The sequence below is a fragment of the Trachemys scripta genome, chromosome 24 (genome assembly GCF_013100865.1).
Source record: "Trachemys scripta elegans isolate TJP31775 chromosome 24, CAS_Tse_1.0, whole genome shotgun sequence".
Taxonomy (NCBI): Eukaryota; Metazoa; Chordata; order Testudines; family Emydidae; genus Trachemys; species Trachemys scripta.
The window spans coordinates 2,870,590-2,889,927 of NC_048321.1; the positions used below are offsets into that span (position 1 = coordinate 2,870,590).

Consider the following 19,338-nt stretch of genomic DNA (forward strand, 5'->3'; position numbering starts at 1 on the left):
GAGTCCACTAGGTGGCAATATTGGCATTCCACCCTCTGGTGAACCGCAGATTAGTTTTCTCCAACCCAATTAGCTCTCAGTTCTTAAAGAGCTTTGAGCGCCTGTATCTGCAGCCTCTGCTTCCCTGGGATCTCAACAGGGTCACTGTTTGAGCTACTATCAAAGTGTCCCTTGATTTATTTATTCTGGAAGACCACCTTTCCGGTGGCCATCACCTCGGCCAGGAGGGTGTCAGATCCGGCCCTTCACCTCCGAGTCGCCCTACGTGGTCTTCAGGGACAAAGTCTGTGTGTGTCCTCACCCATCTTTCCTTCCGAAAGTGGTCTCCCATTTCCACAATAGTCAGGACATCTTCCAGTCTTCTGTCTTAAACCTCATGCTAATAAGCACGAACAGAGGCTGCACTCTCTGGACGTTAGACACAGGACCGGCTCTACCATTTTTGCTGCCCCAAGCGCAAAAAAAAAAAAGCCGCTCGGACTGTGCCGACCCAAGAATAGACGGAATGCCGCCCCTTAGCATGTGCCGCCCCAGGCACGTGCTTCCTCTGCTGGTGCCTGGAGCTGTCCCTGTTTAGAGGTGCTCTGGCCTTTTACATAGAAAGGACCAAACCCTTTTGAAAGTCCACCCAGTTATTCGTTGCTGTTGCAGAAAGGACGAAAGGCAGTGTGGTCTTGGCATGGAGGATCTCCTTCTGGATAATGTCCTGCATCTGCACATGCTATGGCCTGGCGAAGGTGACTCCCCCCATGCTTAACAGCACACTCCACACGGTCCCAGGCCTCACCAGCAGCGTTCATGGCTCATGCTCCGGCTGTAGATATCTGCAAGGTGGTGACCTGGTCCTCTGTCCGCACATTAATGGGCAGTTCGCCCTCACCCAGCAGGCAAGGAACGATGCAGCCTTCGGGGCAGTGCTCTTTCACTCTGTCTCACAGGAACTCCGACCCCACCCATTGACAGAATGCGTGGGAGTCCCCTATGCTGGGATGGCCATGAGCAAGCACTGCAAGAAGAAGAGATGGTTACTAACCTTTCCGTAACTCCTGTTCTTCAAGATGTTGCTCATGTCCATCCCCCAACCCACCCACCTGCCCCTCTGTTGAAGTTGCTGCCTCCTCAGTTCCTTCTTGCCAGCAGTTGCCTATCTACCGTGCCATGGAGGTGCTACTCCAGGGGGCACCAGAGCCAAGCTGATGGATATCAGTAGGGGAAAACGTCTTCCAGCGGCGATGCGCACACGCCCATACTGGAATGGGCATGAGCAAGCACTCGAAGAACCACCGTTACGGGAAGGGTAGTAACTGTCTTTCTCCCCAGCTCTGGGAGGGGAAGTGTGTGTGTGTGTGTGGGGGGGCTGGTTTCTGTCCCTAACTTTGGGAGGGGGAATAAGTAGAGGCGGGGCTAGGAGCCAGAACTCCCGGGTTCTGTCCCCAGCTCTGGAAGAGGAGTGGCATCTATTAGAGCATGGGCGACGGGGGTGTAGCTTAGAGCCAGGACTCCTGGGTTCTATCCACGGCTCTAGGAATCCTGGCTCCCAGCCTTCTGCTTTAACCCACTAGACCCCACTCCTTTCCCAGAGCAAGGGAGAGAACCCAGCAGTGCTGGGTACCCAATGCCTTAACCAAGTCCACCCACGCCTCAGAGCCAGGGACAGGTGTCTGGTGCTGGGTCCCTGTAGCTCTGGCTGTGCCATCATAGCTCCGTCTGTCTCCTGCCTGCAGCCATCACCCAGCGTCAAATCGGAAGAGACTGCAGAGGCTGTGCCAGGGGAGGCTGAGCCAGACCTGGCCAGCACGGACAGGAACGAGACCAGGAAACTGGTATGCTGGGCTGGGAGCTGGATCGCTACCACTGTGTGCGCGTGTCTGTGTGGGGGGAGGATATATCTTCTCCAGCCCTGCTCTGTATACCCCCTTCCAGTGGTTGGGGAGCAGAGCAGCCTCTTGGCCCCGTGATGCTCCCTGCAGGAGGGTTTCTCTTCCCCTGGTACCCACCCTGTCATGATGTCCCCGCAGGGCCAGGAGTCCCCAGTGCAGGGCCCCCGGATCAAGCATGTGTGCCGGCATGCGGCAGTGGCGCTGGGCCAGTCACGTGCCATGGTGCCAGAGGACGTGCCCCGCCTGAGCGCCCTACCCCTGCGCGAGCGGGAGGAGATCGCTGCCTCACCGGCCGCCGAGGGTGAGTATGGAGGCAGTGCCCACTCCTCCGGGGCAGAGCTGGGGCACGGCCACCGGCCCAGCCGGGATGCGTGCCATGCAGGGCTGTCCCTGGGAGAGAGACTGTGGGTGACTCTTCCATCGCCATCAATGCTGGCCTTGAGGAGGCGCCAGGGGGTGGTGGGCTGTGTTGGGGGAGGGGCGGGTGGGGGCTGCGCTATGGGATGGCTTGGCAGGGTGTGTCATGCTGTGGGGGCAGGGTGGCAGGTCTCCGGGAGGGGCAGGAGGGGGTGGCTTGGCAGGGTGTGCCATGCTGGGGGGGGGGGGGGGGAGGGCTTGGAGGGGGACGCTGGGCTACAGGGTGCTGTCCTGCAGGCAGCTCTATGCTGCACAGGGTGGGGCCCTGGGTGCCCCCTGGTAACTCCCCGGTAACCCCCCTGCTGTCTGCCCCGCAGAGACCTCCTCGGCCTCAGAGAGTGAGGGTGGGCGAGCACGACGGGGGAAGGTGGAGCCAGTGGCAGTGAAAGCCCCGCCCTCCACGCGCCGCCCTGCTACCCACCACCATCACTCAGGCAAGAAGAACCGCATGACCCGCTGCGGCAAGTGCAAGGGTTGTCTGAAGCTGCAGGACTGCGGGGCCTGTGTCAACTGCCTGGACAAGCCCAAGTTCGGGGGACCCAACACCAAGAAACAGTGCTGTGTGTGAGTGTCCCCGTGGCGGGGCGCCCGGCTGCCAGCCTGGCTTTGGGCAGGGAGTGGGGCGTGGTGGTTAGAGTGGGGAGTTGGGGGCCAGGACTCCTGTGCCCCTGTGTGGCTTAAGGCAAGTCAGGTCACCTTGCCGGAGCTCCCTATATAGTGCTCCCCCAAAGCACTGTGTGAATGCACTGGCTCCTCTGCTAGCTCCCCTGCACATCACATGTGATAGACGAAACATACATACACCCTGCGTGTTGCTGCCCCCTCCTGCACCCGTGGCCCCCTCGCTCTGATTGGCTCTCTCTGCCCTGCCAGGTACCGCAAGTGCGATAAGATTGAGGCGCGCAAGATGGAGCGGCTCTCCAAGAAAGGTAATGCCAGTGCTGCTGCAGCCTGGGGGGGCGGGGGGCATGGGCTGGGAGCCAGGACTCCTGGGTTCTCTCCCTGGCTCTACCAGTGTCTTGCTGAGTAACCTTTAGAGGGTCCTGGGGCTTGCCTGTGTGCTGCAGACCCCCCCTACCCTGGGTTTGTATCCTGAGCGCTGCAGGCAGTGTGTGTGTGGGGGGAGGGGTGGTCCTTTCTCTTCCCGCCCACTCTCATCTGGGGCCCATACCCCATTCTACTACAGCAAAACCGCCATGGCAGAGCCTGGAGCTCATCCTGAGGTTCTGAGCTGCATGTTCCAGGGACCTTCAGAGCTCCCCACCCTGCCCCCTGCAGCCCAGCGCCCCCTAGCATCGCCCTGGGGCATTGGCCTTGCCCTGCCCCTGCTCCCTGCAGCGCGGAACCGCCAGTGGCTTAGGGGAGAGCAGCCTGCATGCTTGCCCCCCCCCTCCCCCCCCCCCCCATGGGCCAGGCTGTGAATCTAGAAGCTGTCCTTGCAGAATTCTTGGATTTAGTGGATGTTGGTGCAGGGTGGGGTTGGAATGGAGCTGCAGTTCTCACTTGCTAGATCGCCAATGTCATCTTCATGTGTTTCGCAGAGAGGACCCTGTCCCCCTCAGGAGGGACACCCCTTGTTCTGCATATGTCTAACCTCCCCGGCTAGCTCCATTCCCCTGACCCTGTCCAGGAAATGCTCAGAGGTCGTAAGTAGCAAGGGCTACAGTGGCATCTCATTAGAGTTCAGAGTCAACACAATGACAGTTAAGGTTCAGGGTTAACACAACCCGAGGTTGCCAGACTATTATCATCATTCATGGATAATGGACTTGTTAGGATTCAGAGTGAACACAGCAGCAAGGATGACACATGTTGATTAAGGTTCAGAGTTAATATAGTGTTGAAGTTGATGCACCTTTCTTAAGGTTCTGAGAACTTGCTGGCAAGGATGGCGCATGAGTGGCCAGTCAGGGTTGGGGTTTACCTGGCCACGTGCACCACGCAATCCATGTGGGGAAAGGCCCTGGGCACCCTGGCCCTGTGACACTGCTGGGCCCAGCGGGGCTGCATGTCTTCACCAGGGCATGGCCAGGAAACTCACCAGAGGGTGTTTGCTCTGAGGCCAAGGATTGCTGAGCTTGGGGAGGCAGCGTGGCCTAGCGGATACAGCCCTGGGCTGGGACCCAGGAGACCTCTGCTCTGTTCCCAGCTCTGCCACTGGCCCGCTGGGTGAGCGGGTAAGTTGTCATTGCCCCGTGCCTCAGTTTCCCCACCGTGTGGGGTGCTTTGAGATCTGTGAATGGGGGCGTTGGAGGAGAGCTGGGTGTTCAGTGCTGCTGGGACCCCTTTGACTGCTTAGATTGTAGGGGCTGCTGCATCTGTGTGGCACCTGGCCTGTCAGGGGAGGGGGAAGCTTTTAAGATTGGGCAGGATCTGTGGGCGCTGCACCCGACCCATCCTGCTTGTGGGTAGCCCAGCCCTCCCCACCTGTCCTGTGGCTGAGGAGGGAAACTGGCCCAGCCCCACTGCCCTGTCCTTTGTCCTCCCTCCCAGCTCACCCAGAGCCGGGCAGGGGGCCGAACCCAGCTCCGTGGGGCAGCAGCGAGCCTGCCAGGGGGTTCCCCTCCAGCACGGTGGGGCAGGGAGAGCTGGGGGGCAGGAGGAGGCTGCAGCAGGTACCTGGGGGGGAGCTGGGGAGGGGGCCTGAGCTGGGGGGCAGACAGGCTGCTCTGTGCTGCTGTCAGTGGGGGAAGGCTCAAGGTGGGTGGGTGGGTCCCAGCCCCTTGGGGAGGGGGAGTGGAATGGGGGGGGCTGCATGTACTTGGGGGAGGGGAAGGGGGAGATCTGTGTGTGGTTGTGAGCCATGTGTGGCGGGGGGGGGGGGGGGAAGGGGGGGGGGGGAGTGGGGGGCGGGGGGAGAGAACGGGTGGGGTGGAGTCTGTGGTGCTGGGTGTGTAAATGCGGGAGGGGTGTTGAGGATGTGTGAATGCGGGGAGAGGGGAGTCCTGGGGTGTATGTCAATGGGACAGGGGAGGGGAGCCCTGCAGGGCGTTGGAGGGGAGGAAGCTGTTCACAAAACCAGACCTGCTCCAGCACTAGGCTGGGAGCCAGGACTCCTGTGTTCTATCCTGCCCCTTCTCTCCCCCACTTCCCCATGTGGGGCCCCTGCCTCTGTGCTCTGTCTGCAGGTCACAGGCTCCTGGGGCAGGGCCCATCCCTACAGCATCTGGGTCAGTGTTTGGGGTGGGGGTGGGGGGGTGTACAGAGCCCAATGGGGTGGGGTGTGATCTCTGGTCCCAGCCCAGCATGCCGAGCGTTCACTCGGGTGCCTGGTCCCATGGAGGGGTGAGGGGAGATCTTGAGTGTGGGAGGCAGGCATGAGCTGGGTGGTCGTGTTGGCTGGAGGTGGGTGCTGAGAGCAGCCACAGTGGGACAGTTCAGGAGGCTGCTGCATATGTGGTGCTCGGTGGGGTGGATGGGTCTGCAACCTCCTGAGAGGCGCCGGGCTGTGGGGGGGGCTGCTGCAGCACTGCTGCGTATCAGTTTCTGGGGCCTGTCTGTGTCTCTGAGCTGCTCCCATGGCGCATGGGACCTGTGTCTGTGTTTTGGTTGCCCCCTGTGGTTTGTGTGGTTGTGGAGCTGGCGGTGGCATGATGCTGTAGGGCTGTGTCTCTTGGCCACCCTGTGGTGGGACTGGTGCCTGCAGATCACACAGTGACAGGGCCAGCGGTGCCATGGGCCCCCTGCTACAGTGTCTCTTGGCTGCCCACAGGTCGCATGGCAGTGGGGCTGGTGGCTCCATGGGGCTGGCGGTGCCATGGGCCCCATGTCTGTGTGTCTCTGCTGCCTGCAGGTCGCACGGTGGTGAAGCCGGTGGTAGCGCGGGACTCGGAGGACTCACAGGAGGAATTCCCGGCACCCTGGGAGCTGATGCTGGGTGCGACAGAGACAGCAGAGCAGGAGGCCCTGCTGCAGCGCAAGTCGGCCCGACGCTGTGTCAAGCAGAGACCCTCCTACGACATCTTTGAGTCCACAGACGACTCGGACGCCGAGCCCCGGCCCGGCTCCACCACACCCCGCAGGAAGCCCTCCCGCGACTCGGGTGAGCCGCCCTGCTGGGACCTCTATCCCCCCTCCACCGCATAGGGGCTGGTTACCTTCTCCCCGTGCCAGGTTGCTGGTTTCCCCCACCTGTGTATTGGGTGCCTGGCTCTGGGGTGCAAAGGGGCCAGGGCCAGGGAGGTGGCTGTGACAGTGGGTGGGGTCTGGGGCTGGTTGGCCCTCTAACCATCTCTTTGCCCCCCCAGACCTGCTCCCCATGGAGGCAGAGGAGCAGAGCCGACCGCGGAGAACGCCGCTGCAGCCCGTCGTACAGCTCAAGGCGAGGAGGCGGTTGGAGAAGGTGAGGTGGCCCCGGCCACAGAGTGGGCAGTGTATGGGTTTGATGCCCCTACACCCCAGCATTGAAAGGACCCAGGCCCAGAGCAGAGGGAGAGGAGCTTGCATGGGGCACGGGGATCCCAGTTCCGCCACAATCATGGCTAGTTGTGGGCGGGCGGGCAGGGGTCTGCCAGGATGGAGAACCCCACCTTGTTCCATCCAGGCCTCCACATGACTGGTACAGCTCTCACTGGCTGGTTTCCTGCCCTATGAGCCAGCCACTCTCCTGTCTTGTGGCTGGATCGGGGCCAGCGCCCCCCAGAGTGGAAAGGCCCTGTGTCCCTTTCCCCACCCCTATGACCCAGCCAGTCCCCTGCCCTGGAGTCAGATGGGTGCTGGTGCCCCCTAGAGGGTGCAGGTCCCCTGCCTTCTCCTCCCCCCCCTTCCCCCCTCCATCCCACACACACACTGACTCCCTGCTCCCCCCAGGATACACTCTCCTCCGGCTCATTCCCTTCCTTCCCCAACGGCTGGAACGGGAAGCAGAAATCCACTGACGGCGTCCACCGGCTACGCGTTGACTTCAAGGTGAGGGGGCAGCACTTCCTCGTCCCCAGCATCGGGCAGAATCCGCACCCAGTTTGGCCCCGCTGCGGGAGGGGGGTCCGCACTGGCTCCACACCTCGGAGCGAGCTTCCAGCCCCCTCCCCTTGAGGTGTTGACACAGGGCAGCTCAGTCCCACATGGGTGATGGGGCAAAGAAATGAAGCCCCTTTCTGCTGCCGGTGCCCCCCCGCTGGGCAGGGCTGGAGGAAGGGTTGGCAGGGGACTGGGGAATGGAGGTGATCCAGCCCCTCTGGGAGCTGGCAGGGTGCCACCCCCTCCCTCAGGTGTCCAGAGGGTCGCCATGCCCTGCCCCCCCTTCAGGTGTGCCCATTGGCTGTTCCTCACCCCATGGTTGCATCGGGGGTGGGGAAGCTGGTCCCTGTGCTGCCAGGGCCCTCGTGTGCCACTGCCCTCTGAGCTGGGGGGCGCCGCTGAGCCATGGGGTCGGCGTAGGGGAGTGTGAGTGAAATCTTCAGCCTTTGCCCCACGGTGTGACCGGGATCCTGTGGGGTGGGGGTTCCAGAGGGTGGCATGGCTCTGTGCCCCTGGCTGCTGCCCCAGCTTATGTGGTCCCAGCCAGCCATCTGTGGGCAGGGCGAGAGGCTCACAGCTCTGGTGGGGTGGGCACTGTCTCTTGCAGGAGGACTGTGACTTGGAGAATGTGTGGCTGATGGGGGGGCTCAGCATCCTGACCTCTGTGTCCGTCACTGCCCAGCTCATGTGCCTGCTCTGCGCCAGCAAGGGTTTCCACGAGGTGAGCACGTGGCTCCCGGATGCCGGGGTTTTCTCCCTGCTCTGGGGGCAGGGGGTCTAGTTGTTAGAGCGGGCAGGGGGTGCTGGGTTCCTCCCGCTCTGGAGGTGGGGGGTCTAGTAGTTGGGGCGGGGGAGGGCTGGGAGCCCAGACATCAGTTTCCCTCCTCCTGACTCTGAGGGCAGGGGGACTGGGAGCCAGGACGCCTGGGTTTCCTCCCGCTCTGAGCGGAGCCATCTCATCGGCCCGTCCCCTCCCCAGCTGGTGTTCTGCCAGGTTTGCTGCGACCCCTTCCACGTGTTCTGCCTGGAGGAGGACGAGCAGCCGCAGCGGGAGCAGGAGGAGAACTGGTGCTGTCGTCGCTGCAAATTCTGCCATGTGTGCGGGCGCAAGAACAAGGTCTCCAAGGTAGGTGCCCTGGAAGAGGTTGGGGCCCTTCCCTCCAGGCAGCGTTAGCTTGTGCCCCAGAGTGGTGCTAGGGGGCACTGTACTGCAGGGAGCAGGGCAGGGGCTCTCCCTGGCAGTTGGGGCTGGCCCTGATGCCCTAGAACGGCGCTAGGGGGTGCTGTGCTACAGGGAGTGGGGTAGGAGCTCTCCCTGGCAGTCAGAGCTGGCCCCAATGCCCTAGGGCAGTGCTAGGGGGCGCTGTGCTGCAGGGGCTGTGGTGGCTCTCCCTGGCAGTTGGGGCTGGCTCTGATGCCCAGCGTTGAGGTCCGTCTTCCCCCTGCGCTGTACACCCACCACCTGAGTCCTCTGGGTTACGTACAGTCCTTTGCCGCCAAAAGCCGGGTGTGAAGCCGTTAGTCTCCCCTTGGGTAATACCATTCTGCTCCCTGAAATCCCCCACATTGGCAAAGTGACCAGGGCTCTGCTTTGTTCTTGCCCAAACCTGGCAATGCCGGGCAGCTGGGAATTCCCAGCAGGGACATGTCTTAGTGCCAGGTGAGGGGTCCCTGGGTGACCAGCCCTCTGCCCCACCCCAGAGGGAGCCGGACAAGGGGGCCCTGGGTGACCAGCCCCATTCCTCACCCCAGAGGCAACTGCATCTCAGTGCTGTCCATACCGGGGCAGCGGGGGGGAATTGAGGAGGGGGGCGTAATCCATCTGTCTCTCACACCTGCCTTCTCCTTTCTGCCCTGTCACAGCCACTGCTGGAGTGCGAGCGCTGCCGCAACTGCTACCACCCAGCCTGCCTGGGCCCCAACTACCCCAGCAAGCCCATCCGCAAGAAGCGGGGCTGGGTGAGCGCAGGGGCAGGACCATGCCAGGGTGGGGAGGAAAGGGGTGGGGTCTATCCTGGGATTTGGGTGGGGTGGGGTAGGGGTTCCCCACACACTAATGCTTTTGTTGGCTCCTAGATCTGCTCTGCCTGCATCCGCTGCAAGAGCTGTGGGGCTGCCCCAGGGAAGAACTGGGACACGGAGTGGTCCCACGATTACAGCCTCTGCCCCCCCTGCTCCCTGCTCTATGACAAAGGTGTGTGGGGCGGGGAATGGGGCGCGCGGGGCCTTTCCCCTCTAGGCGACGCAGGGTCCCATCCAGCCCCAGGGCGGGGACTGGCTGGCTCGGGGGAGGTGGGGGGTGGGTAATGGGGCGTGGGGCCTTTCCCCTCCAGGGGACACAGGCTCCCATCCAGGCCCAGGGCGGGGACTGGCTGGCTCAGGGGGGCAGGGAATGGGGCGTGGGGCCTTTCTCCTCCAGGGGGTGCTGGCTCCCATCTGGCCCCAGTGCAGGATGCTGGCTCGGGGTGGGGAATGGGGCCTGTTCCCTCTGGGGGTGCTGGCCCCATGTGCAGCACTAACCCCTCTGCCCCCCAGGTAACTACTGCCCCATCTGCTCTCACTGCTACGAGGACAACGACTACGAGAGCAAGATGATGCAATGCGCTAAGTGCGAGCACTGGGTTCACGCCAAATGCGAGGGTCTATCAGGTCAGTCTGGGGACTTTGCCCAGCAAGCTGTGCTGGGTGTCGGGGCTGGCCCTGATGGCTGGGGAGAGCCCTGCAGCACAGCACCCCCTAGCGCCCCCATCCTGACCCCTGCAGCATAACGCTCCCCACAGTGCCCTCTAGTGCTGCCCTGGGGCATCGGGGCTGGCCCTGCTGGCTAGGGAGAGCCCTGCCCCCTTCGGCACGGCACCCCCTAGTGTGTCCCCTCAGTATCTGCCGCACACCCCTTTTGCCTTGGCTGCCATCTAAGCCCTGGCCCTGCTTCACTGGTCATGGCTAGCCCATTCACTCCCTGCCCCGGGGATGGGAGGCTGCGTGGGGCTGGGGCTGCCTGACCTGCTCTGCTCTCTTCCCCAGACGAGGACTACGAGATCTTGTCCAGCCTGCCAGAGAGCGTGGTCTACACCTGCCGGCCCTGCTCTGGCAGTGACAAGGCCAAGTGGCGGGATGTCCTCACCTCGGAGCTCCGCAAGGGGCTGCGCAACGTGCTGCAGGGGATGCTGGCCTCCCAGCACGCCGAGCCCCTGCTGCAGTGCGCCCAGGTACGGCCCTGCACCCCGGAGCCAGGAGAGACCTCAGCCCCTGGCTCCCAGCGCCTCCCCTCTAACCCACCAGTCCCCATTCCCCTCCCAGCACGCCTGGAATCCACAAGTCCCCTTACCCTTCCCAGCGGGGGGATAGAACCCAGGTGTCCTGGCTCCTAGCCCCCCTTTCCCGTTAGTCCATGTTGTTGCAGTGACACTGTCTGGTGTGCGCCCGCCCCCCTCCTCCCCCGGCAGCCGGCTGGGAGCTGATCGTGGGGGCGTGTTTTTTGGGTGCCAGGCGCACAGGGCCCATGCCAGGCGGATCAGTCTCAGCCTGTGCAGGGGGATCCTGGTCTGGGGCAGGGAACAGACTCTAGGGGGAGCAGACCCTCCCCTGCCAGCGACCTGTGGCTTTCCGGGGTGCTGACCCCTGTCTCCCTGCAGTGCTGCCCGGACGATGGCGTGAAGGTGCACCGGCGGCCCTGCAACCTGCGCACCGTCAGCAAGCTCTTCGAACAGGGCCACTACAGCTCCGTGGTGAGGGGGCCGTGCGGGGCACAGATGGGGGCAAGGGAGGTGGGGGGCGGTGGGCAGTGCGGGGCAGTGGTTAGGCCCTGACCCCACGGTCGCTCTCCCCCCTCCCCCCCCCAGCACGGGTTCAGCGAGGACGTGGTGGGCATCCTGCTGCAGCACCTGGAGGAGCGTGAGGGCCTCGAGGAGGAGCAGGGCGGTCCCTCTGTCAAGGCGCTCTACATTGAGGTACCGCAGGGGAGCACCAGGGGGTGCTGCACATGGCATGCACCCAGCATGGGAAGCGAGACAGGATTCCAGGTCAGCTGGGCCCCCTGTGGGTCCGGCTGGGGGGCAGCAGCGGTGGGCAGGGCCCCAGGGGGTGGATGCTGGGGGGGGTGGCAGCAGAGCCCCGTGGGGGTGACTGGGGGGCACAAGTAGTGGGTGGGGTCCCGTGGGGGTGGCTGGGGGACCCTGTGGATGTGGCAAGCATTCCCCGGCACCCCTGTGCAGCCCCCACCACTCGGCTCTCTCCCGCAGCTCATGGCACGCTCGTTCAGCTGGTTCAATGCACAGGACGCCAAGCGCTGGCAGCGGCACAGCTGCCTTCCCAAGTGAGTACCGGGGGGAGGGGTGTGGGCAGCAGGGACCTCATGGGGTTCTGGGAGGGCTTGCGGGACTCCCCTGCCCCCGGCTCCCCTGCCGTCACGCTCTTACTCTGCCCCCCCCCCCAGTGGCATGCTGCCTGACGCCGTGCTGCCCCCCTCCTCCGACCACATGTATGCACAGTGGCGCCGGCCCGAGGAGCCCAGCGCCACCGAGAACGGCCAGCTGGCACCCGGAGCCACGGGCACCAGTGAGTACGGGGGAGCTGGGAGCCAGGACTCCTGGGTTCTCTCCACAGCACTGGGAGGGAAGTGGGGTCTAGTGGTTAGAGCGGGGGGAGGGAGGGGTGGTGGTGGCGGCTGAGAGCCAGGACTCCTGGGATCTGGATCTGGCTCTGGGAGAGGAGTGGGGTCTGGTGGGTTAGATTGGGGGAGTGGGGGCTGGGAGTTGGGCCAGCTGCTGGGTGGGTAGGAAGGAACTCAGTGATCCCTCTCCATGTGTGTTGCTAGGGCCTTTCTCCTACCCCCCCATCCCCTCCCCGCCATCGGGTCTCCGCCCCAGCAGCTCTCACCCCTCTCCCTGCAGGTGGGAAGGACCAGGAGGTGGTGCTGGCGAAGCAGGGGCTGGGCAGTGGCGCTGAGGACAAGCGTCAGTGCGCCCTGTGCCTCCAGTACGGGGACGCCCCCTCCAAGGTAAGCCCTAGCCTGCGCCAGGGCTGGGGGAGTCCTCAGCCCTTGGGCCACTGGGGATCCAAGGGAGCGTGGCCTGTGGGGCTCTGACACCTGGGTTCAATCCCCTGCTCGGGGTGGGGGAAGTGGGGGCTAATGGTTAAAGTAGCGGGGGCTGGGACAGAACCCCATTTTTGTCCTTTGCTCCCCCTGCTGGCTGGTGGTGCTGACCCTGACCCCTCGCTCTCCACCCCTCCCAAGGATGCGGGACGGCTCCTGTACATCGGCCAGAACGAGTGGACCCACGTCAACTGCGCCATCTGGTCGGCTGAGGTCTTTGAGGAGAATGATGGGTCCCTGAAGAACGTGCATGCCGCTGTGGTGCGGGGGCGCCAGATGGTGAGGGGGCAGGGCCCTTCAGGAAGGGAGTCGGCCCTGGCTGGGTGAGGGGGCAGGGCTGAGGTGCTGGCAGGGCTATGGCGTGGGGGGGGGGGGGAGGCGCGGGGCTGAGGCCGGGTGGGGCAGGGCCTGTCTGCCACCGGGGGGCGGGGGCAGGGCCTGTCCGCTGGTGGGGGGTGTGGGTTGAGGCCGGGGGGACTGTTTCCCCTCTGCACTGGCACAGGCCAGGCTGCGAGTACTGCCCCCTTACCCCTGCTGTGCCCCCAGCGTTGCGAGCACTGCCAGCGCACTGGCGCCACGGTGGGCTGCTGCCTGTCGGCCTGTCTCAGCAATTACCACTTCATGTGCGCTCGCCTGCGCCGCTGCACCTTCCAGGAGGACAAGAAAGTTTTCTGCCAGAAGCACACGGACCTGCTGGATGGGACGGTGAGGGGGCACCTGTGGGGCGGGGCTATGGGTTGTGAGCCAGGCGGGTTGGGCTATGAGGCGCTATCCCCACTGGAGATTGAGGGCTGGGGCCCCATGGTGTGTTTGCGGGGGTCCCTCTGGCTAGGCTGGCCCTGGTGGGGGTTCCCCGCTAAACGGCTCCCAGGCAAGGGCGCACTGCCCAGCTGTTGACCCGTCCCCCTGCCCACCCCAGGAGATCGTCACCGAGGACGGGTTTGACGTGCTGCGTCGGGTCTACGTGGACTTCGAGGGCATCAGCTTCAAGAGGAAATTCATGGTTGGCCTTGAACCCGACACCGTCAACATGATGATTGGTGAGTGCGGGGGGCTTCTCCCTTCTAGGGGGTGCCGGCTCTCATCTGGCCCCAGAGCAGAGGACTGGCTGACTGGGGGTGGGGAATGGGGCATGTGGCCTCCCCCTCCACGGGGCGCCAGCTCTCATCTGGCCTCAGGTGTGTGCGGACACCCTCACTTTGTCTCCTATTCTAGGTTCCATCAAGATCGACAGTCTGGGGCTGCTGACGGACCTGTCAGAGTGCGAGGGACGTCTCTTCCCTGTCGGCTACCAGTGAGTATTTGGCCCCTGGTGCAGTGCTCCCCTGGCTCCCTCCCATGCAGTGTGTGTGCTACAGAGGTGAACCCCCCCCACCCTGGGAATGCCTGTGTACCCCACCCCAATTTCCAGCCCCCCATTCCCCTCTTTGGCGGCTGGGGCCATGCTGGAGCGGCCACGGGAGGGTTGAACTAGCAGCCCAAGGGAAGGGTGGCACGGATGCGTATGGTGCTGACCCAGCACTGTCTGAGCCAACGTGGAGACCTGTCTGGCCGCTCCTGCTGGGAGCACAGGTGTCCAGCCCATGGGACGGTGCCCTGGCAGGCGCATTGCACTCACTGGCTGCACCATCTGGGAGGGGGCAGCCAGTGGGAGAAGTGTCCAAGGCATGGTGCAGCAACCTGGCCTGGCCACCTTTTGGGGAGGTGCTTTAGCCAGACACCTGCAGCTGGGCTTGGGGTGGGGTCTCTGGCTTGTGTTGTCCCAGAGCTCAGGTGGCTCTGGGCGGTGCCAGGGCCCCCATGGCCATGCTCTGGCAGCTCACCAGCTGCCCTCTCCTGCCAGGTGCACCCGGCTGTACTGGAGCACGGTAGATGCCCGGAGGCGCTGCTGGTACAAGTGCCGAATCCTGGAGTGCCGGCCCCAGCTGAGCCAGAAGGAGCCAGACCTGCTGGGGGGGCTGGAGGAGAACCAGACCATCGTGCACAGTCCTGCCACAGGTGAGGGGTGAGGTGGGGGGGCTGACCCTGTTGGGGTTGAGTGGGGGGCACTCTGCCCCTACACAAGGGAGCTCTGTGGGCCCTGCACAAGCCAGGCCTGTTCTGGGTGGGGCGCTCCCTCCCTCGGGGGCGGGGCTGACCTTGGTGCACAAGCCCCTATGTCCTATCTGGGAGCCATCCTCTCACCCTGGCAGAGGATAAAAGACCCACTGCTGTTGCAGATAGGGGAGACTCCTTTCAGCTCAAAGTGTGGCGTTATGTGCGGCTGTTCCCCAGCAGCACTGCCCCAGAGGTGGCTGCATCTCCGCGCCAGGCACATGTCCTGGTGCTGTCTCCGGGGCCGTGCAGTCGGGGCTCCCTGCTCTAGCTAGCATGTTGTCTTTGCTCCCATTTCAGACTCTCACCTCGGGGACCCGCACCTCCTGGGCGCAGCACCTGCCATGCTGGCACCAGATTGCCACTCACCTTCACGCAACCCAGGGCCCCTGCCTCCCCCTGAGTCAGCCACCGCCTCTGTGCCCCGCTCCCTGGCCGGAGCACGCATCAAAGTGCCCAACTACTCACCAACGCGCCGACCCCTGGCTGGGGTCTCCTCCCGGCCGCTGCCGTCACCCGGTAAGTGCCCTTGCCTGGCCGTGAGGGGCAGGGCCGGCTGCCCTATGAGGGGAGGGAGAAGGGTGGGCTGTTGCTCGTGGCCCAGCCTCTCAAAGGATTCTGGGAGACAAACACTGTGTGTAAGCGGGGGGGGGGGAGCTGTGGCCCAGGGGATTCTGAGATGCGCTGTGTGGGGTTTGGGATGGGGAGGGGGTTATTTTCTGGAGGCTGGTGGTCTGATCCTGTCTGGGAGGGGCATGCAGGGTGTCCCCCCACCCGGTGCCAGCGTCTAACCTCTCATCTCCCCTTCCAGGCAGCACATCGTCCATGGCCCACCACATCCTGACAGTGGGCGATCCGGACTTCACACCACTGCGCCGCCCCCGGCGCCACAGCCCTCTCTCACCGCGCCCGCCCCCCCGCCGGGCCCCCTCCCCCCCACGCCCCGCCAGGACTCGGCCGCCGGGCCCCACCTCTCTCAGGGCAGGAGCCGCTCCCCCAGGGAGCAGCCCACAGCATCCCCCTACCTCAGCCAGGCCCGGCCCACCTACCTCCCCCCCGGCGCTGCCCCCCGAACTGGCCTTCGATGAGCTCAATGTCTCGGACCTGGAGTTCGACGACAGCCTGCTGGACGAGACCTTCCACGAGGGGGGCGAGGGGCGGGGGCCTTGCTCCTCGCCCGGCCTGCCCCTGGCTGGCCCCAGCGACGAAGATGAAGAGGAAGAAGGGGCCGGGGGCACTGGGCACTACTTTCGCTTCCCCCCCACCGTGGTCACACGGGACCTGGACATGGCGCCGTACCCACTGGACCTGCCGCTGCCCCACATCGACCAGCTGGATGGGGTGGACGATGGGGAGGGCGAGGGGCGGGGTGCCAATGGCAAGAGGGTGGAGCCAGGAGTGGAGCAGGGGTCGGCTGGCCCCGCCCCCCCACCCGAGGACCTGCCCTCGGAGATCGTGGACTTCGTGCTGAAGAACCTGGGCGAGGGCAAGGCCCCGGAGCCCAGCGTGAATGGCAGCGAGGCAGGCCCCGCGCCTGAGCCGGCCCGTGCCTTGGGCTGGGTGCCAGGCAGCCCGGGGGTCCGGGTGCTGGGCCCCGAGGCGCCTGCCCCCCCCAAGCCTGGCTCCAAGGTCATCCTGGTCAACAAGCTGGGGCAGGTGTTTGTCAAGATGCAGGGTGGGGAGGAGGCGCTGGCTGGGGGCAGCCTGGAGGGGCCGGGCGCCCCCGCCAAGCCAGGCCCGGCTCTGCCCCCGCAGCCCCCAGCCAGCCTGGGCACAGTGATCTTCCGCGCTGCAGCCCCGCTGGGCATGGCCAGGAGCCCAGTGCCCACCTGGACCATCCGAGCGCCAGTTCTCAGCATGGTGCCCATGGTGAATGTGCTGCAGCCATCAGGTGCTGGGGGGCAGCTCACCCTGGGCCCCTCGGCCCTGGTCACGCCCTCGCTGGGACTGACCCAGCCCTGCCTGCTGCAGCGCTTGGCCCTCAACTCAGGTCTGCTCCACCTGCCTGTCCCCCCGCCCCAGCCGCACCCCCACCAGTTCCCCAACAGTGCCAAGAGGGTTTCTGCCGTCACTGGTGCCCCCCCCAAGAGGCCCAAGCTGGAGGAAGATGAGGAGCCGCTGCCCCCTGCGTCGCCAGCTGGTGCCCCCGACAGCCAGAGCAGGAACGGCTTCGCTGGCCCCCCGCAGGGCCCCGGGTAGGTGACCCCACCCCCCAAGCCGTGGGGAGCAGTGCATGCTGGGACACAGCCGCCCAGCACGTCTCTTTGTAAGGGCGTGTCATGGGGTGCTTCAGCCCTGCCCCCCTGAGCTCTGCTGGTGCCCCTCATTCTCAACCCACAGCCCCTTCCTATTCCACCCCTGGGCTCCCCACAGTCTGCCCCGCTCTGCCAGGGCCCCTTAGTCCCAACCCACGGCTGCCACTGCCCCCTAAGCCCACTGCTGTGCTGGCGTTGCAGGCCCGGCCGGGTGCGGATGAAGACCCCCTCGGTGAAGAGCGTCCTGGAGCTGGTGGCACTGAAGGAGCAGGCGGAGCTGAGCGATGGGGGCAGCACAGGGTGAGTGTGAGCCCTGCTGGCCCCCAACCCTGTCCCATCTTCCTGGCCGGTGGCCCATGTGTGCTGAGCTCCCTCTGACTGCCTCCTGCAGGTCACCCTCGGATCCCTCTCTGGCCCCGGAGTGCAGCCCCCGCATGCCGGATCCCAGCCTGGAGCCTCTGCCGGAGCCCACGTGGCATCGCTACACAGGTATTGCCTGGCCGGGCAGCATGGGGCTGTGCCACGAGGAGCAAGGCAGAGGGAGCGGATGCTGTGGGGCGGTTGGGGCATCATGCCATGCTCTGAGGTGGTTTGGGGGATGCCATGCTGCAGGGCTTGGCTGGGGGGCAGAGTGGGGCCTGGGATTGGAGCAGGGTGCCCGTCCCTCATTGTGGAAGGTGTCTTGGAGACGTGAGCCAGGGCCAGCCGTCCTCCGCCCTGCCCCATCCTCACTCTCTGCCCCCAGGGGAGCTGTCGAGCTCTGATGAGGACACCCTGTACTGTGAGGATAAGGAGAACGAGGCGCCACCCAAGAGCCAGCCGCACCTATGTTTCGAGATCAGCAGTGAGGATGGGCTCAGCGTGCAGGCGGACAGTATCGATGGTACGGGGGTGGGTGGGCGCATGGGACACGGGACCTTTCCCCTCCAAGGGGGCGCTGGCTCTGAGCAGTCCCCAAGGGAGAGGACTGGCTGGCTTGGGGGCAGGGAGGGGCAGGACTTGGGGCTGTGGGAGTGCCAGGCAGCCCAGGGGCTTATGCTCTCTCCTGCTCTCTCCCCAGGTGCCTGGAAGGCTGTGATTGAGAAGGTGCAGGAGGCACGAGCCAATGCCCGCCTCAAGCACCTGTCATTTGCTGGTGAGTGTGGGGAGCCTTGGCCTGGGGTCTTGTGGACTAGAGCAGGGAGGCTGGGAGCCAGGACTTCTGGGAGTGCAGTGGGGTATAGTGGTTAGAGCAGGTGGCGCTGGGCGCCAGGACTCCTGGGTTCTCTCCCTGGTTCTGGGGAGGAGTGGGGCTCGTGGTTAGAGCGGGGGTGGGGGAAAGGTGCTGGGCGCCAGGACTCCTGGGGAGGGGGCAGGGCTCATGGCCAAGCTGGTCTCTGATGCCTGGAGGTCTCCCCAGGCATGAACGGGGTGCGCCTGCTGGGCATGCACCATGATGCCGTCACCTTCCTGGTGGAGCAGCTGCACGGCGCCAAGTCCTGCCACAAGTACAAGTTCCGCTACCACCAGCACGAGGAGGAGGAGGAACCGCTGCCCCTGAACCCCAATGGCTGCGCCCGTGCTGAGGTCTACGTCAGGTGGGGCTGAGGAGACGTGTACCTGAGTGGGGCAGGTTCGGTCATGGGCGGGGGGGGGGGGGGGGGAAACCCAAACTCGGGAACCCGCCTTGGGGGGGGGGCTAGCGACCTGGCCGGTGGGAGGGTGGGGGGTCTGTCAGGAAGGGGGGGGGGGTGGGTGGGGGGTGCAGGGTTGATCCAGGCAGGGATGTGGGTGGGAATAGGGTAGGGGTCAATGGTGCTTTAATCCTGCCCTCCCACCCCCCCTCCCAGGAAATGCACCTTTGACATGTTCAACTTCCTGGCGTCGCAGCATCGCACACTGCCTGAGGGCGGCACCTATGACGAGGAGGAGGATGAGGTGCAGCTGAAATCCACCAGGTAATGGTGCAGGGAGCCAGGATGCCTGGGTTCCCTCCCTGGCTTGGGGAGGGGCTAGGAGCCAGGACTCCTGGGTTCTGTGCCCGGGCGGGTTCGGTTCTGATCCGCTCTGTCTCCTGCTCTCCCCAGACGAGCCACCAGCCTGGAGCTGCCCATGGCCATGCGCTTCCGGCACCTCAAGAGAACTTCCAAGGAGGCTGTGGGTGTGTACAGGTAATGGCCCCAGCCAATCCCAAGCCCTGGCATATGGCCCCGCTCTTACATGGCATGTACAGGGGGGCAGAGATGGGCATCTGGCTACAGTTGGTGCCCCCACTCACCCTGCTCCGTTTGCCCTGGGGATGCTCGCTGCTTGGCTCGCGCTGCCTGCCCTGCTCGGTGGGGCGCTTCCTTGTGGCGCTTGGCTAGCACTGCCTGCTCCCCCACCCCATGTGCTGCCTGTGATCCCAGGTCTGGCTCCTGCACTGACCTTGTGTTGTCTTGTCCCCCCCCCCAGGTCGGCCATCCACGGACGCGGGCTGTTCTGCAAACGCACCATCGATGCGGGTGAGATGGTCATCGAGTACTCGGGCATCGTCATCCGCTCAGTGCTGACTGACAAGCGCGAGAAGTACTACGATGGCAAGGTGCGGGGGGGCTGGGCTGGGGGAGCTTTGCTGCGAAAGGCTCTATCTGTGGGGTGAGGGATGGTGGTGCTGGGG

General features: G+C 64.8%; 1 protein-coding gene across 2 annotated transcripts in view; it reads left to right on the forward strand.

The window, feature by feature from the left end:
* The window catches only part of KMT2B (lysine methyltransferase 2B), a 36,294-nt gene that overhangs the window by 15,409 nt on the left and 1,547 nt on the right, over positions 1-19,338 (forward strand). For both annotated transcript variants that reach the window (XM_034756420.1, XM_034756419.1), the window contains 33 exons: positions 1,725-1,823; positions 2,019-2,181; positions 2,615-2,861; positions 3,171-3,226; positions 6,091-6,339; positions 6,545-6,639; positions 7,107-7,205; positions 7,864-7,977; positions 8,236-8,382; positions 9,120-9,215; positions 9,333-9,450; positions 9,792-9,905; positions 10,281-10,465; positions 10,892-10,984; positions 11,099-11,206; positions 11,498-11,571; positions 11,692-11,813; positions 12,149-12,255; positions 12,493-12,630; positions 12,898-13,056; positions 13,271-13,391; positions 13,567-13,645; positions 14,195-14,349; positions 14,746-14,964; positions 15,257-16,640; positions 16,902-17,000; positions 17,092-17,189; positions 17,446-17,583; positions 17,761-17,835; positions 18,100-18,277; positions 18,530-18,637; positions 18,767-18,850; positions 19,134-19,263. In XM_034756420.1, the coding sequence (XP_034612311.1) occupies positions 1,725-1,823; positions 2,019-2,181; positions 2,615-2,861; positions 3,171-3,226; positions 6,091-6,339; positions 6,545-6,639; positions 7,107-7,205; positions 7,864-7,977; positions 8,236-8,382; positions 9,120-9,215; positions 9,333-9,450; positions 9,792-9,905; positions 10,281-10,465; positions 10,892-10,984; positions 11,099-11,206; positions 11,498-11,571; positions 11,692-11,813; positions 12,149-12,255; positions 12,493-12,630; positions 12,898-13,056; positions 13,271-13,391; positions 13,567-13,645; positions 14,195-14,349; positions 14,746-14,964; positions 15,257-16,640; positions 16,902-17,000; positions 17,092-17,189; positions 17,446-17,583; positions 17,761-17,835; positions 18,100-18,277; positions 18,530-18,637; positions 18,767-18,850; positions 19,134-19,263 (5,451 nt within the window). The remainder of the gene's footprint in view (positions 1-1,724; positions 1,824-2,018; positions 2,182-2,614; positions 2,862-3,170; positions 3,227-6,090; positions 6,340-6,544; positions 6,640-7,106; positions 7,206-7,863; positions 7,978-8,235; positions 8,383-9,119; positions 9,216-9,332; positions 9,451-9,791; positions 9,906-10,280; positions 10,466-10,891; positions 10,985-11,098; positions 11,207-11,497; positions 11,572-11,691; positions 11,814-12,148; positions 12,256-12,492; positions 12,631-12,897; positions 13,057-13,270; positions 13,392-13,566; positions 13,646-14,194; positions 14,350-14,745; positions 14,965-15,256; positions 16,641-16,901; positions 17,001-17,091; positions 17,190-17,445; positions 17,584-17,760; positions 17,836-18,099; positions 18,278-18,529; positions 18,638-18,766; positions 18,851-19,133; positions 19,264-19,338) is intronic.